Genomic DNA, 17,126 nt, shown 5'->3' on the forward strand with positions numbered 1-17,126 from the left:
CTTGGATCAACAGTAGCCTCTGGATGGCCTCAAGAGAACCCATGGACTTAAGTCAATTGTTCCTGGCCTATCTTTTTGCTTAGAACTCTGCCTCTACCCAGAGCCTATTATGAACCAAGACCCAGATGTCCATCTGCCTTGCTCACCAACTAACTTCTCAACTTGCCAAAACCCAAAGCTGCCACCTCAAGCTTGAAAGGGATAGGAAACTAGTGGATTAGCCTGAAAGCCAAATGGGCTCTAACCCCACATGACTCCAAGCAAATCCTAAGCAGGCTCCCAGAGGGTGCAAAGAACAGCCCTGTAAAAGGCCCTTTCTCTCTCTGGGCCCCAAGTTCTCAAGACCAGTAGCCAGTCTTCTTCTCAAAGCCTTGTCAGTAATTGATCTCCCTCATTAATACCTTCTTCTGCTTGCCAATCTCATCTGGGACAACTGCTTTCCTGGCCCCTGGGATATAATCATTCCTACCTCCTACAAAATACAAGACCGCCCTGCCCCAGATAAAAACACCATATACAGAGAACATGACTTAGAAAGGGGACAGCAGGTCATTATTCCCTTTACAAAAGTGTTTCAATCACCACAGTTCACACAGCTACTCAAGAACACTGTGCCATGTGGGCAGGAATTCGGTGCAGTTGAGATGTGCAGAGTGAAGCAGACTGGCAGGGTCCTGGTCCACCCTTGTCCTGAGCCTGGCCACTGGCACTTACCTTGGATCCCAAGGAACTCCGGACTGTGGGCTTAGCTTGTGGCTGCTGCTGCTCCTCGCCTTCCTTCTCTTTGCCACACTTCATCTTCTTTGGTGGCATAGATTCTGTCACTTCATCTGGCTGCCACTTGTTCTTGCAAGCAAAGACCCCAACACTTTCCCGTTTTACTCGAGCCTGCCCTGCCTTAGGCCGTGCTTCAGCCTGGCCCCTCTGGGGAGGTGCCGGAAGGCCATCGGCCCGGAAGCAGGTGGCTAAATTGAAGACCACATCACCATCCACCTTCTCCATTTTCACCCGCCCTAGATCCACCTGACTTCCGAGCTGCGGAAGCTCTGTGCTGGAGCCCCTCTTGCTGCCTGGTACCACATCCAAGATGAGTTCCTGGGGGTGGCCGTCATGAGGTAGCAAAGGCAGCTCGGGCATGTTGCGCAGGTTCTGGGGGGTGGCCAGAACCAGCTCATGGGACATGTAGGTGGCCAGCACTTGGTTCTTAGGCTTCGTGTCTCCTGCCAGCTTCAGACCACAAGCTGTCTGGGGGCCTTCCATCTTAGGAGTGCTATCAGAGCAGAGGTGGCTCTCTGATTCCTCAGGCCCCTGATTTACTCTAATGTCCCCACTACTAGACTGAACAGACAGTGCCAGGGTCCCTGTCTGAGGGCTGAGAGTCAGTAGGACAGGGTTGACTTGTTCTTCGTAAGGCTTGGCAGCAATCCGGCAAGTTTTGTTTTTTGTTACAGTGTCCTGCTCTGAAGTAAAAGGACCCCCAGGCCGTGGCTGCCCCTCGGGAAGTCCATGCACAGTTTCACTGGAGCCAAGAGATGGCACTCCAGAAAACTCAGAAACAACGCTGGTGGGCCTGATGGGCACCCCCTGACTAGGGGTCAGCTGCCCGGCACTGGAAATGCCAATGGAAAGCAGAGATGCCTGGTGGTATGGTGACCAGCCAACAGGCAAGACCTGAGTGCTGGTGGGTTTCCCATTGACTGAACACCGTGGATAAATATTTGCCGGCCCTGTAGGTTTCCACAAAGAGAGCTCCTTGGTTTGGCACCCTGGCAGCACAGGGGCAATGCGGGCTGGGGTATAACGTGTTTTGACTGTGCTTGGCTGTCCCTCAGCACCAGACTGGCTGCCCTTCTTGCCACATGTGGCACCAGTGCTCTTGGGCTCTCCTTGATCAATAATGGAGATGGGCTCTTGCTTGGGGAGATGGCGGGGGTCTCGATTGAGGCCCAAGTTAGGGTCTTTGTTCAGCAGCAGAGATGCAGGCACTGGGTTGGCCACTCCCACGTAGGTGCCAGGAATGGTGCTGATCAGCGCAGTTGAGTTTTTCACCCAGGTGCTCGGGTCACCATTCCTCACAATCTCAGGAAAGATGACAAAGGGTGAGGAAGTGGAGCCCAAGCAGGAGGTGACATTGCTGCCAGCAGCCTGGGTTGTGCGCTGAGACCTAGACAGGACTGTGGAGAGGAGGGCCTTGCTGCTGGTGTGCACAGGGGTCAACACAGGCATGGGAGGTGTCTTGCGCTGGTTAGGCAATGGAAGCTTCTGACGGTTGGACTTGGAGGAGAGGTCGAGGGGCATCTCACTGCACTCGGGTGGAGAGGCCATCTCTCGCTCCAGCTGTGGAGGCGACTTGAGGGGAGAGAAGGTAACCGAAGTCCCTTCTGTTTGTTGCTCAGTGCCACCTGGCATCTTGGCAGGGTGTGGTGGGGCTGAGCTACCACTGGGGGCTGGCAGCAAAGGCTGTGGAGTTGGAAGCACCTTGGCAGAAGCAGTGGCAAGGGAGGTATCTGCCAAAGGCCCAGGGGCCCCATCAGGCGCAGGCTGGGTGGTGGTACTGCCAGATGGGGAAGTGCAGGGGAGCCTGTTCACCTCCAGAGAGACCAGCTTGGAATCTGAAGTCAAAGGCCGGGCCACAGAGAATGCATATGGGTAGGACCGAAGCTCTGGAGAGGCCAGCACACCTGGGAGACACCTGTCCTGCAGGTAGGATGGCAGGACAGGGAGCGTAAGAGTGGATGAGACCCCCAGGGTGGTTGGAAGTGTGGCCACACTGAGAGGTTGCCCACAACTTGGAGGTGGGATGTATACCAGTGGCTGGCTTGGGGTCAGCACTGTCCCTGGCTGAAAGGACAGGGGGACTTTTTGCATAGCTGGTGCCTGAGCTGCAGGAAAACACACTCGACTCAAACTGAAGGAGGCCGGGATGGGTGCCGAGGTGGGAATGGCAGTTGGTGTGGCAGCCGGCATGGGCGTGGGGGCTGGAGTAAAGATTGGGGCTGGGGTGGGTGCAGGCACCGGTGTAGGAGCAAAGGCAGGAATGAGAGTAGGGGTAGAAGGAGGGCCAGAGGATGGGGCTGGGGTGGGCATGGGCACAGAAGGAGGGGCAGGAGCTGCTGGAGGCGTGGATGCTGGCATGGGAGCCAGAACTGGAGTGGGGACAGGAGCAAGGACCAAGGTGGGAGCTGAAGGAGGCACAGGAGCCTGGATCAGAGCCAAGGGTGCTGCTGAAACTGGGACCGAGAGAGGAGTAGGAGCAGGAGCCGACAGGGGAACCGGGCCTGAGGGAGGAGCAGATGCTGGTACAGGCACCAAGACTGAGGCCGAGACAGAAAGAGGGTTTGAATCAGAAATGAGAGTGGGCACTGAGGGTGGCGCTGGAGCCAGAGCTGGAACTGGTGCTAGGGGAGGGGAAGGAGCGGAAACTGAAGTGGCAACTTGAACTGGTACTAGCCCAGAATGGGGTACCGGGGCTGGGACAGAGAGGGGAACCTGGAATGGATCTGGAACAGATGGGGGGACAGAGGCCGAACCAGGTGTAGGACAGATAGGTGCCGGCAGTGGACTGAAGTTAGTGGTAACCAGAGGCAGGGTCCCCTCCACAGGGACTCCAGTTCCCAGAGTTGCCAAAATGAAAGTGTTCTTGTCTCCAACACCATGCCGAGAGTCCAAGGCCTTCACCCCGGCTGGTGAACAGTCAACCTGTTTGCTCATTTGGGTGCTGAGGGGAGTCCAGGAGCAGTCAGCCCTGCTATTGCCAGCCTCTGTGCCGTCAGGAGTGGGCAGCTTAAGCCCGTCTCCGGGGCTGCTCAGTGGCACCAGGAGGCCCTCAGCCTCTGCCGCATTCCCAGCATAGTCCATTTTTGGCTGGGGATCATCAGGCTGGTCTTCTGACTTGTGTCCAAGTTTTTCTGTCGCACTGCCATCTGGGTCTGCCCCCCGGGCATTGCTGCCACTTCCAACTGCTGTGAGCTCCACCTGCAATGACAGAACAGCATGTCCATCTTAGCAAGCTCCCTATGGCTGGTGTAAGTGTCCTGAGGCCCCTGAGAAGCAACTTCTGGTCCTCTCTGCTACTCGACCAAGTAGGTCTTGGCAGCAGCCAAGGGCAGCTGGCCAATCTCTGACCCACCTATAGCAACTCCTGGGATATACCCTGTTCCTTCCTGCCCCCCCCCTTGGGACAGCAAGCTGGGCATATTGCCAGGAAGCTCAGTTCCACCCTTCTGTCAGGCAGCATGTGGCACAACGTAGCCTCTTACCTTGGAAAAACTGCTGCTGACACAAAACTCCTGAGACCCAAAGTGCTGGCAGTCACCTGTCGTGGACTCCTCATCAGAAAGAGGTGCTCTTCTAGCATGGGAGACAAAAATCAGAGAGGGACAAGAGGCTCAGTCTTAGAGCCACCACTTCTTACACAAAAGGCTCTATGGCTGTCTGAGTTCTCACAAAACCTTCCTGTCTCACTTCCCATGGTGGCTTGAGGGAGACTGTAAGTAATGGGGTGGGGGCCAGGATGCAAAGTAGAGTCTCTCCACACTCAACTTTGCAAGTTCCTACAAAGGAGTCCAAACTGACTAGGCTCCCCTCTTTGGGCTGCTTATCCTATTTTCTAGGGCTCTTGCCAGGAGTGTGGAATATCTCTAGCACCTTCACCTTTTCCTTAGAGCTTACAAGTCAAGGTGACCATCCAGGATATACAGGACATTGCCCAAAGGGGAGAGGGATGTAAGTCACTGCAGGCCTCAAAAGGCATGCGAACTTTTTCTTTCAAATATGATCTTATTTCAAGACTACAAGAGAAGCTGGATGAAGATATCAAATGGGTAATCCTTTTCTAAAGCAAATCACCACCCCCATTGTGTTTGCAGGTCTAGTCTAAATCTGAATCAACACATATTCACCTGATGGACCTGCCTAGAGCCAATACACGTTTATCAGCATGTGCAATGATACACTTTCAAGGCCACTAGATCACTGGGTGCTGAGAGGCACTTTAAGGACACTACTTCCTTTCCTCCAAGGGACATATTTCCCTACTTTCTAGGGTTCTGCCCAGCTCTAGCCAGTGCCCTCCACTTTTACCCTTATTCTACCCTTGGCCTACTGCCAGCCCCTGCCAGCCCTCAACTCTCTGTTCAGACTCTTAGCACCAACATAATTCTTTCCCATCCCAATGGGGGAGGCTCTCAAGGCCACAGATCCCAAATTCAGATTGGCAGACTCCAGGGGGAAGTGCTCAAGGCCAGAGAGCTGGTCCTGAAGGAGGAAAACTCAACTGTACCCCCATCTGCTCCTAAAGCTTTCTCCAATTTTCAGGTAAGAATCCTAGAAAATGGTACATCCCGATAGGGTCGGGGAAGGATCACACTGGAAAGGTAAAGTTGAAGAGAGGACAAACACCCAAAGTTTGGTATGTTAAGAATAGCAAGAACATACTAACCCTGCCCTAGGAGAGGACACCACTGGGGCAGAAGCCTGGATGGTCATGGCCAAGAGGGTGGTCTGGGTCAAAGAATAAAAGCCCCAACATAAATATTGCAGTGGGTTTCCTGGATGGACAAAGCATAGGACTGCTCTGCATGTACCTGGGGAAATGAACCACATTTTGGTTCACACTTCTTCTTTGGAGCTTCACCTGAGCTCCAAGAAAGCCCCTGTAGAAGTCAGCCACCACCTTATCAGATACCCTAGTCACAGGGAAGTCAGGGTGCCTGGAGACAACCCCAATGAGAAGGGGGATTATTCTCCTAATAAATCCTCCCATCCACTGCAACAGGGGCTCCCAAATTGTACCTGGGACAAGATAAGCAAAAAAGGCAAGGGGGAATCACTGCAGGCTTCTCCCCATCTTTTCAGGGCTTCAGAAAGGGCTAATCAAGGGGGAAAGGCTTGTCTCCTTTAAAAGTCAGCTAGGCTGGCAGAGGTAGGAGGGTCCCACTGCTGGAAATGACTGTTGGTAAAAAACAGAAATGACTGTAAGGCAAGGGCTTTAGAGGCAGTCAGGGGAGTCTTGAGGAAGGGGAGGAAGGGAGGGCCTGAGGGAAAGGGAAAACATATTTTCATGGCAACTCCTGAGAGACCAGAAAAGCAAGACCTATAACCAGCCTTGGGCCAGGGGGAAGCATGTTCTAACTAGACTTGCCAGGGATGACTTGAGGGGAGGATGGTGGTGGTGGTGAGGGGAAACTAGCAGCAGCCCCCCTTCACCAACCTCACATGGGAAGGCACCATTTATTTACATTCTTTCCCCTCCTGACCATACAAAAGGGAGCAAGCTACATGTTCATTCCCCTCTTGCTGGGCTCCCACCCCGCCTGAAATCATACTTGAAAGCAGAAACCCTGCTCTCACTAGCAAGCAGCCACCAGAGAACTGAAAAACCAGGACTAAAAAGCTGGATAATCAGGACTAGAAGCTGTGAAACTAGCAACGGCAGCAGGAGCAGCAGTCCAGCTACTCCAGCCAAACCCACCCCTGAGTGCTGGCCCCCAAGGCTCTGGGAAAATGTCGTGTGGCCACAGTTCTAATCCTCTTGAGGAGAAGGGAGTGCAGAGATGAGCAAACATTTGAATAGTTCCACTAAGAGAAGAACCTGGGACAGGAATGGTTTGTAGGGGAGGGGGGCCCTGTGATGAGCTGAGTTAACTGGGCCAGGTTAAGAGGATGCAGGTGAGTGGGAAGCAAGGGTCAAAGCAGCCTTTAGTCAGGACTGACAATTAATCCTGCTGTTTCTTCCCACCAGAGATGCTAGGCTGGTATGCTCAAGGCTTTGTTGAACTTAAAGCAGAAATGGCCATGACCTTTCAGGGCCATTTTCCTAATTATTAGGGTATAGCACCACTGTTAAACCAAATCTTTAACAATTTCTGTTGGGCCTGAACTACTCATAAGAAAAATGTACAACCCAGCAAGCACGTGGCTCATTACCACCCAGCCCCTGCAAACTTTCCCTGCCTCCAGTTCCACCACCCCTCAAAGAGCACCTTCATTCCATCCAGGGCCTTCTCCAAACACACCACCCTCTCTTACTTTCCCAGGGAAATATCAGCCCTCTCCTCCAACTCCTACTCATCCCTCTAGCATGGGTTCAGATGGTACTGCCTTTCCTTATTCCCCAGGAAGTTTGTTACTCTTGCATCTAGACTCCCTTAGGATCTCTATGTCCCACTCTATAGCACTTGCCATCAACATACCATGACTATTGGTTTGCTCTCATTGTGTTTAATAGATGTTTGAATGAAGGGATGAATTAATGTTAGAAAGAAAGAAAGCGAACAGATTTAGCTGGAGGTTTGAGTAGAGTTGGCCACAGGGGGCTAGTAGAAAACCCATGCCCCTATTCTGAGGTTCTCAACTGCAGCTAATGAAGCCACACAGGCTTCTACAACATAACTTTGAGAGTAAACTCTGAGGTGTGGTTTTATACCCCAAATTTCTAAGTTCTACTCATTGGCAAGGGTGGAGAAAGATGGTTTTTAAATAAGGTGAGAACACATTTTGGAAATCAGGTGTAGCACAGTCTAGATTGGTGAGAAAGCAACAATAAAGGGTGGATGAGATCAAAAGTGACAATATTTAAAAGGTCATCTTAACCAGATGTCATATTTGGTAATGCAGCATCCCAAGGAAGGTCCGTAAGAAGAGATAATCAAATTTTTAGTCCACTTTCTGCTTGTTTCTTGGTGGGGATATAGAGTGGACGGTGAATCAAGTTTCACTGTCTACTATCCTTTAGTGGCACTGGGGATAGAATCCAGGCATGCTCTGACATTGAATTATATCCCCAGACCCCCTTTCTAAATTTTGTTTTGAGAAGGGGTCTAAGTTTCCCAGGCTGGCCTTAAACTTGTGTTCCTCCTGCCTCAGCTGCCAGAATCACTATGATTACAGGCATGCACCCCCACACCTGGCTCTACTGGTTCTTTGAAGGCTCCAGTCCACATCTCTGCATCAAACTCACAACTACTTTAACAAGATCAACATAACCTGCCAGTGACTACTCACAGAAATAAACACCACCACCCTGTCTTGCCACAGATCATCTCCAGATTATCTAATAACATACCTCATATGCAAAGAAAAACACCTTTCTTCTGCTGCCTCCCAGGATAATTCTGTCTTATTTTCCTTGGTCTTGACTTTTGGATTCTAATTTAAGTTCCTTTTAAGTCCATCTCTAACTTATTCCTTGGTATGGAGAACATTAAGCTATCAGGCACTGATGACTTTAGAAAATAAAAAAATGTCTATTCTCCTAACTTTAACCTCAGACAAGTTCACACTTTTCCAGTTAGTAACAGAAGAAAAAAATCAGATAAAAACACAGCAATGGTGGTGTAGCTCAGTTGGTAGACTGCCTGCTTAGCATTCCAAGGCCCTTGGTTCCATCCCCAGCACCACAAAAGAAAAAAAAAACAGATAAAAACAAAGACATTATTTTTTTTTCTTTTTGGTATCAGGGATTAAACACAGGGGTGCTTAACCACTGAGCCACATCCTCAGCCCTAGATATATTTTATTGAGAGACAGGGTCTCACTGAATTGCTTAGGGCCTCACTAAGTTGCTGAGGCTATCTTAGAATTCACAATCCTCCTGCCTCAGCCTCCTGAGCCACTGGAATTACAGGTGAGTTCTTCTGTTCTCAGAAACATTCTTTTTCCCCTCAAAATTACTGATATTCCCAGGATGGTCTTGAACACCAATACTTCTTAGATTCACCCAACGAATGCCAGATCTTGCATCCCAGGAAAAGTCTGTGTTCTAGGTAATTTCTCTGGTAGGTTTGAATTTAAATCATCAATGGATTGAAAATGGCAGCAAAACATCACCAACTCTGGAGGAGCCAAGCCTTCTCAAAAAATGGGAGAGGCACTGCACCTACCACAGATAGCTCTTTGCCAAGGGTTAAGAAAGTCAATATAAAATCTAAAGGTCATTTTGGGTGCCCTTGGTATGGAGCATGATCACGACATGCCAATCCTGGTCAACCAAATAGTGTCTGATGAGTAGAAAACTGAAAATATACAGGATAACTAACATTCAACTTTGTGTTAAAACTGTTGAGCATTCTCACTGGGCATGGTGGAACATGCCTATAATATCAGCAACTCTGGAACCTGAGGCAGGAGGATTGCAAGTTCAAGCAACTTAGTGAGGCCCTAAGCAACTTAGTGAGACCCTGCCTCAAAATGAAACATAAAAAATGCTCAGTGGTTAAATGCCCCTAGGTTCAATCCCTGGTACCAAAAAAAAAAAAAGAAAAAGAAAAAGAAAACAAAATCCTATTTGGTAGTCTCATCTCCCTTTGATATTTCATAGGGAACTTACTGCAAATCTTCGTTAGCCTCATGAGGCAGGAAAGCTCTGACCACAAGAACACCCGCTATCAGTTCCTAGTACAAAACCACTCAATGAAACCACCTTTCATCCAGTCCTAGGTCAAGGACTGAAAATACCTTATACTTATCCTTGAGCACCAAACTTTGACATAGGAAATAAAAATTGCAATTACCTGGGCTTCCCCTTACTTCTACAATCGACAGTTCTTAATGAGTAGACAAATAGTAGCTGGCAAAAGTCATCTGCTGGCCTCCTCACCTTTATGTGAACAGGACTGCTTGGCAGAACAGGTCACTCTCACAGCCCCAACCCCAACCCATCTCAGTAAAATTAGAAATAAGCAAGAGTCTCCTCCCCAGACCCTACAACATGCAGCTACCTCTCTGTGACCAGGTACTGTTCACTGGAAGCTGGCAGCAGCCACCTTGGAAGCCTCACCTCTCCTCGTTGATGCCACACATGCGAATCCGGTCAGAACTAGTCCAGTTGTGCACGCCGCTGTAGAGCGGTGCTGTAGAGATCATGACAGCCACTCACCACCAGATAGGACCTGCTGTGGCCACTCCCCCTGGGGAAAAAGAATCCCAAAAAGTCAAACTCAGAACAAGAGCAGCTGCTTTACTTACCTTTTACACAGAAACGTTTAAGTAATTATAGCATCAAAACTTTAAAGCAGTCTTTCGCAAGCCAACCTGCTATGAAAAATGAAGGTCCAGATAGACTAGAGCAAACCAGCTTTCCAGGAATCCATGTTTCAGGATGGAGATGAGGACATTGTTAATCACCTAGAGTGATTTTTAAATTATCTTCAGAGACATACCTGCTTGAGTGTTCGAAGAAATTCAATCTATTGCAGACAAATGAGATGACAGTATATTTTCTGCATATACTTAGCCTAAGCAACTACAATTATTGAGTCATACCTATATATGAGCAGTTAACATATTGAAAGATGACTGGGGTCCAGGCTCAGTGGTGCACGCCTGTAATCCCAGCAGCTGGGGAGGCTGAAACAGGAGGTTCACAAGTTCAAAGCCAGTCTCAGCAACTTAGCAAGGCACTTAGCAACTCAGCAAGACCCTGTGTCCAATAAAATATTTTAAAAAGGGCTGGGGATGTGCTCAGTGGTCAAACACCCCTGGGTTCAACCTCTAGTACCATGACTGAGGGTTTTTTTCTTATCTTCTTTTTAAACCATGGATACTAAAGGATTTGAGGGATGCAGCCAATTTAAGCTTTCCAAAGAAACTACATGCTTTCTTTCTAAGCCCCTTTGAAAGTATTCTCTTCTGCCTCCAAGTTGAGCATGATACATCTATCTAATGTGGCAGAAGGCTCCCTTCAAATCAGATGTAATACTTCTTGTACTCTGACCATGAACAAGCAAACAAACACACCAACAAAGTTCCATCAAAAACCCCGTTTCTCTCCTTGGCCCTTCCTATTAGTCTGCCATCCCATAACCTACCACTCCTTTCACCAGCCAGTGCTCAGCTCTTGCTGTTGGCAATCATGGCACAGTCAATTCACCTTCCAGAAAAAAAGACGTATCAAGAAACAGAGCTCTATCCAATAAGCTTGTCTTGAAACCCTTCAACTTATTAGCTAAAACTCTTATTCACCAAAGTTCAACTGAACATAACCTTACAGTGGTCAGAATTCTCTGCTGTTTTCCACTTTCCAAAGAAGTAAATTATAGTAAAGGGCAGTCACATCAGGGATTTGCTCCATTTATACTTTTTTTGATAATTCACTTATTCACTCAACAAATAGCTACTGAGCTCCATGTGCCAGCACTGACATAGGTACTGGGGACTGAACAAATAACAAACAGACCAAAATCCCTGCCTGCAGAGTGCTTATTTTGTTTTGTTTTGTTTTGCTGATAGTGGGGATTTAACCCATGGGCCTTTATCAGTGAGCTACAAGGGTAGCAAGAAACGGTCTTGCTAAGTTACCCGTGTGGCCTAGAACTTACAATCCTCCTGCCCCAAACCTCCCAAGTCACTACAATTACAAGTGTATGCCACTGGGCCTGGCTTGGGGTGCTTACATTCTAGAGGGACTAGATGAACAATAAGCATGTTATATCTTTCTGTCATAGCATGTTAGAAAGTCTACAACACAGGCTAAAGGGCATGGGGACAGTGTAGGATGTGTATGAGCAAATGGGGATTTGAAATAGGGTGATCAGGGTAGGCCTTGCTGAGGAAATATTTCAACAACCTGAAGGGGGTAAAGAAACAAGCAATGCATATATCTGGGGGAAGAGCATCCCATCGAGGGGAAAGAGTGCCCTAAGACAGGAGGCTGCCTGCTAAAGTCAAGGAAGAACTAAGGAGATCAGTGTGGCTGGACCTGAGGGAGGGAGATGGGAAGAGAGGATGGGAGAGATGTATCCACTCATTCCCCTCCTGGGCCTCCTCCTACCCCTATGTCTGTACCAACCTTGGGACCCTGCTGCCCTTGCCCCTTTTCTTTATACTTTCCCCTCCCCTGGCTTCTCTAGGGTCCTGTTCCTGCTGGCTTCTCTAGGGTCCTTCTTTCCTGCTACTCCCCTGCCAAACCTGGGAATTCACTGAGGTCTAGTCCTCACCTTGTTCTCTGTCTCTCCTCACCTTTACCACCATTTCTTCACCTCCCTGCTTTCAAAGGCTCATCTCCTCTCTTTCTACCTCCTCCTCTGTCTTCCTTCTCCCTTCCCTCTACAATCTCTCCTCCCTATTTCACTCTAATTCCTCCTCTTCCTCTTCCCTCTATTAATCTTCCTACTGTCTCTCTCCCCCCTTTTCTCTTCTCTCTAGGCACAGTCTCCTCTCCTCCAATTTTCTCTCCCTTTCTACCTCTCTTCCCAGCCTTTCCCAGTTTTTTCTCCCCCTTCCCAGTTCCCTCAGGCTCTCCTTTAGTCTTTCCTCCTCCTTCCCTTTCTCCCTCTCTGGCTGTCCCCCATCCACTCTGTCTCCATAGCTCTGCCTTCAGTCTCCCTGTCTTATCTGTCTCCACCCCCTTCCTCCCATTTATCTTTTTCTGGCTCTTCCCCAACACCTCTCTCCCTGCATGTGTATGTCAACCTTGCCCCTTCTCTCAGGTATAAGCTCCCAGTTTCAAGCCACTCTTGGGTGTGCTGATGACTCCCACATCTCTATCTCTAGTCCTGACCTCTCTCCGTAAGCCCAAAGCAGAATTCCCAGCTGCCAGGGGCTCGCCATTAATTGGATGTCCACCGAGCCTCTCAAACACAATGGGTCTCAAACCAGACTCGTTATCTGTTCCCATAAACTTGCTCCCCACTCCCCATGCCCAGTGTGCATCACATTTCCTATCTTAGTTAATAGCACTGTTCCCAAGCCTGGAAATTTCTTCAACTCCCTCTCTCTACCGCCCAGATCCAATCAGGAGTCAAGCCTGGATAATGCTATCTCTCTCCTCTCTTCTACCCCTCTTGCCAGTACCCTGGTGAAAGTCCTCATCATCTCTCCCCAGGAATACTACACTAGCCTCTTAACTGCTCCGTTGGCCTCCCATCTCTTGATTCTACAATCAATTCATCTTCTAAAGCACCAGTTCGATCAGGCTTCCCCCTCCCTCATCAAAAGCCATCAGAATCAAGCCTGCATTCTTTGCACAGCCTTTGGGGCCCTCAGGATCTGATCTCAAGCCTCCTCTCTAGTCTCTCTTCTGCAACATCCTGCCATTTCCCTGCCACCCCCTTCCCTAAAATGACCATCCAATTTCAGGACTCTACTGCTTCCTCGCTCTGAAATGGCCTTTCCCTGTGTCCCCTCTTCCTCTGTCATCCCTCAAGGCCTAGCTTAAATGTCATTAAGAAGTCCCCCCAGCCCAGGCCGCTGATCAGTTAACTCCTTCCTCTCTGGTTCTTCTCAAACATTTAATTCCTACCTCTAGTCCAGCACCATTTTTCCTCTGTAGTGTGATTAGCTGGGGGTACTGTCATGTCTGTCCCCGCCACCAGATGATCAGCTACTCAAGGTAAGAAATATCATCTGCCTTGTCTTTGGTTCCTCTGTAATACCTTGTACATAGTAAGTGAACTCAGAAAATGCACGTTATTAGGGTTGAGGTTGTGGCTCAGTGGTAGCGTGCTCACCTAGCACATGTGAGGCACTGGGTTCAATCCTCAGAACCATATAAAATAAATAAAATAAAGATATTGTGTTCAACCACAACTAAAAAATATTTTTAAAATAAAATGCATGTTATGTGGAACTGAATTCTGGATGAGATTTGAGGTGATACACTGAGAAATAATAAGACACAAAATCAACCAGGAAAAAAATGAATCCACCATGCTGCTTACTATATATTTATTTATTTAAATATTTATTTTTTAGTTATAGGTGAACACAATATCTTATTTTATTTTTATGAGGTGCTGAGGATTGAACTCAGTGCCTCACGTTTGTTAGGTGAGCACTCTACCTCAAAACCACAACTCCAGCCCCACTTGCTTACTGTTAAAAAAAAAAACTATTAGTTACCTATAGCACACCATTTTTGGAGCTGCCTGATTTCTGCCTCTGTTCATCATCTTTGAGCTATTTTGCACCTCTATAAATTGCAGGTAACTGATGGATATGCAAACTCTATCTTGTCCTATAGAATTTAGATTGACTTCCTTCTCCACTGTGGAAAAACCAGTTTTGCCTCTATTTGCAATTCCATTCCTTTACTCCAGATAAATTTGTGCTTTTTGAATTTTTCTTTGAACTGGCTATAACATCTGTCTGGTTCCCTTGTTGATTAATGATTAAAATAAAATCTTTAACACATTTTCATTTTTATATATGTACAAGAGTCATGACTTTCTACCTTTTTCTAAAAACTGTCTTTTAATGTTTCTAAGACAGAGTTAGCAAAATTTTAGGAAAAAAAAATTAACTAGGATCCCATTACCTGAGCATCCTGATTAATGAAGGTGTTATTATTTCATATACTATCTTGGAATAGCCCCAGATTAAGAAACAACAACTCAGCTTGTTGGCTGATACACCAGGTACTTTTTCATCTTTTTTCTCTGTGAAGTATTAGAAATCTCAGGCAATAGATGGGCCATTATCAACATAAGATGAATTTCGAAAAGAAGTCCAAGTTTTAGCTGCTACCTAAATATCTGTAGGCAGCAGATATGTCAGTAACCCAGAGTTTTCATTCTCAGGTATGTTTTTGTTCTGTTTAAAGAGGATTAGTAGTTTATAAGGTCTGGGATAGAATTCAGAGGAGGAATCCCAGCATTTGAAAACAGATCAATATACAAACTGTACCATAGATAGAGTTTTTAGGCCAATAAAAAAAGGAAAACCAAGTTAAAATGAAGCATGTCAACAATGCACAATTTATGACTACCTAGAGAGCAAAATTGATACTGAATGCCCCTCCATTTTCACAAGATCTTAAAGATGGAGCATCCCCTTAAATCTTTGCCTCCCAAATTTGACATTATTTTGTCAGAGCAACATCCCTGCCCATCTAAAGCTCACTGTTACTAATTAACAGTAGATTTGGTTTGGGAGTGTAGCTCAGTGGTAGAGCACTTGCCTAGCATGTACAAGATCTTGGGTTCCATTCCCAGCACTGCAAAAACTAAAAAATACAGTAGCTTTTGTGGATGAGGGGAGGGGTAGAAAGACAGGCAAGAGAACGCTGAGCTAAGTGGTCTACATAAGAAGGCAAGAACCTTGTGGTCTAGCCAGAGAGAAAGCCAAGTGAATGTCTAGGGAACATGTTCCTATTGGCAAGAGAGGAGTTACGACGCTCAGTGTAAACCAATGTTTCCCAAGCCAGAATCACTGAAGGGCTTGTTTCAAATACCAATTTGTAGGTCTTGGCCCCAGACATTCTGATTCAGTAGACATAAGGTTTTGTTTTCCAGCATCATGTCCTATCAAGTTATTAACCACTTAACCATATACTACTCAGGGGAGGTGAGCGAAATGGGAAAACCTTACAAATACACTACATGCCACATTTGGTAGGTTCTGCTGGTATACTTTCATGCCAGCTTGCTTTCACTTGAAGCTCTCACACTCATGTGTGTGCATGTTTGTGTACACAAGCTCACATGCTTGCTTGTTCTGATGGGAACCATCACATCAAAGGCAAAGCTTCTAAATGGAACTTGGAAGAAACTTGGTAATCCCAAATGATCCAGGAAGCACAGGCACAAATATATGAAATATCTCAAAGGGTTTTACCTGATGTCACACCATGTAATTGTTAAGAAATGAAGAAATGAACAGCTGCACGGCCCAAGAATCAAATGATGGTCACTGCCTGGACCACCATGAGCTATCCCCACTTTGCAGGGAGTAACTCAAAAGTCAGATCCAAAGGACAAAGGAGAGCACATGATTCCACCAACACAAAGCAATAAGCTTGGCCAGGCACTGTGGCACATGCCTGAAATCCCAGCATCTACGGAGGCTGAGGCAGGAGGATTGCAAGTTCAAGGCCAGCCTCAGCAATTTAGCAAGACTCTAAGCAACTTAGTGAAACCCTGTCTCTAAACAAAATATAAAAAGGGCTGGGGATGTGGCTCAGTGGTAAAGTGCCCGAGTTCAGTTCTGGTACCAAAGAAAAAAAAAAAAAAAACAGCAATAAGCTTGACTGAAAAAATGTCAATAAAACTTTCAATTTGGGAGGCACATGCATATGGAAGCAAAAGGACTGACCAAGATCTAAGGAAATGATCGAGCAGGCAGCAGAAAGTAGATAGCTAGACATAATCACTACACTATGAAACAGAGAACCAACAAGAGAATGGACTAATGGGAGAGCAATAACTTTAAAATGGCGAAAATAGCTGCTAAGCTGAGAGTGAGCAGATAGTAGAAGAGAAACCATAATGATAGAGAGATCTTTTTAAAAAAATCCAAGAGGAAAAAAACTGCTAGAAGGCAAGATCAGGTATGAAAGGCATAAAAGAGAAGCCCATGACATACAACAAACAAAAGGGAAAAAATGAAATAGGGGAACCTGAAATATTTCACCATCATGGGCCAAACTGAAACACTGTGGGGAAGCACTAAAGACAGACATTTTAGAAAAGTTTAGAGAGAACATATTCTCAAAAGGGGAAGCACAACATCAAATTACAGCCCAAGTCTGGGTTGGGGGAGTTATTAATAGGGGGTGGGCAGCACTAAAAGCCAAAGATTTTACTGATGGGGTAGAATTACTTGTTTTGTTTTGAAATGAAGATGCCAAAACAAGCAAGATTTCACAATAACTACAAGCAAAACCATGGTCATCATTGTGCATACGAGGAAGAGAAGGACATTAAAGGAGGTAACAGCATCTATCTGACTATTGTTTTATATCAAGGTAGACTTTGCTTTAAAAGTTTTTTTGCTGGATACAGTGGTGCATGCCTGTAACCCCAGTGATTCAGGAGGCTGAGGAAGGAGGATCACCAAGTTCAAGGTGAGCAGTGAGGCCCTAAGCAATTTAGCAAGACCCTGTCTCAAAATAAAAAGGGCTAGGGATGTAACTCGGAGGTTAAGCACCCCTGAGTTCAATCCCCGGTACCAACATACTTTAAAAATGAAAAAAAAATGAGTTTTTAATTTTGAAAATGACCGGACAGGGCATTTATCCAGTTAACAGGTGGCTCCAGAATAATGTAACTCCCTTTGTGGCCAAATACCCCTTAATGCTGAACAAAGCTGGTAACGTATGGGACACAACCAGGCTCTCTTTACACAGCACAAATCTGCCTTTTTCTTCATGGTTGGACTCTACTATCAAGACAGCAAATTAGAAACCCAAG

At 46.9% G+C, this 17,126-nt stretch overlaps 1 protein-coding gene across 1 annotated transcript in view; it reads right to left on the reverse strand.

The window, feature by feature from the left end:
* Positions 1 to 17,126, reverse strand: part of Bcorl1 (BCL6 corepressor like 1) — a 66,729-nt gene that overhangs the window by 35,551 nt on the left and 14,052 nt on the right. Inside the window, exons 3-5 of the mRNA XM_026413822.1 lie at positions 9,779 to 9,908; positions 4,260 to 4,350; positions 715 to 3,975 (exon numbers count right to left, since the gene is read on the reverse strand). Of these exons, the coding sequence (XP_026269607.1) occupies positions 715 to 3,975; positions 4,260 to 4,350; positions 9,779 to 9,864 (3,438 nt within the window). The 5' untranslated portion in view covers positions 9,865 to 9,908. The remainder of the gene's footprint in view (positions 1 to 714; positions 3,976 to 4,259; positions 4,351 to 9,778; positions 9,909 to 17,126) is intronic.

Source organism: Urocitellus parryii, chromosome X (genome assembly GCF_045843805.1).
Source record: "Urocitellus parryii isolate mUroPar1 chromosome X, mUroPar1.hap1, whole genome shotgun sequence".
Taxonomy (NCBI): domain Eukaryota; kingdom Metazoa; phylum Chordata; class Mammalia; order Rodentia; family Sciuridae; genus Urocitellus; species Urocitellus parryii.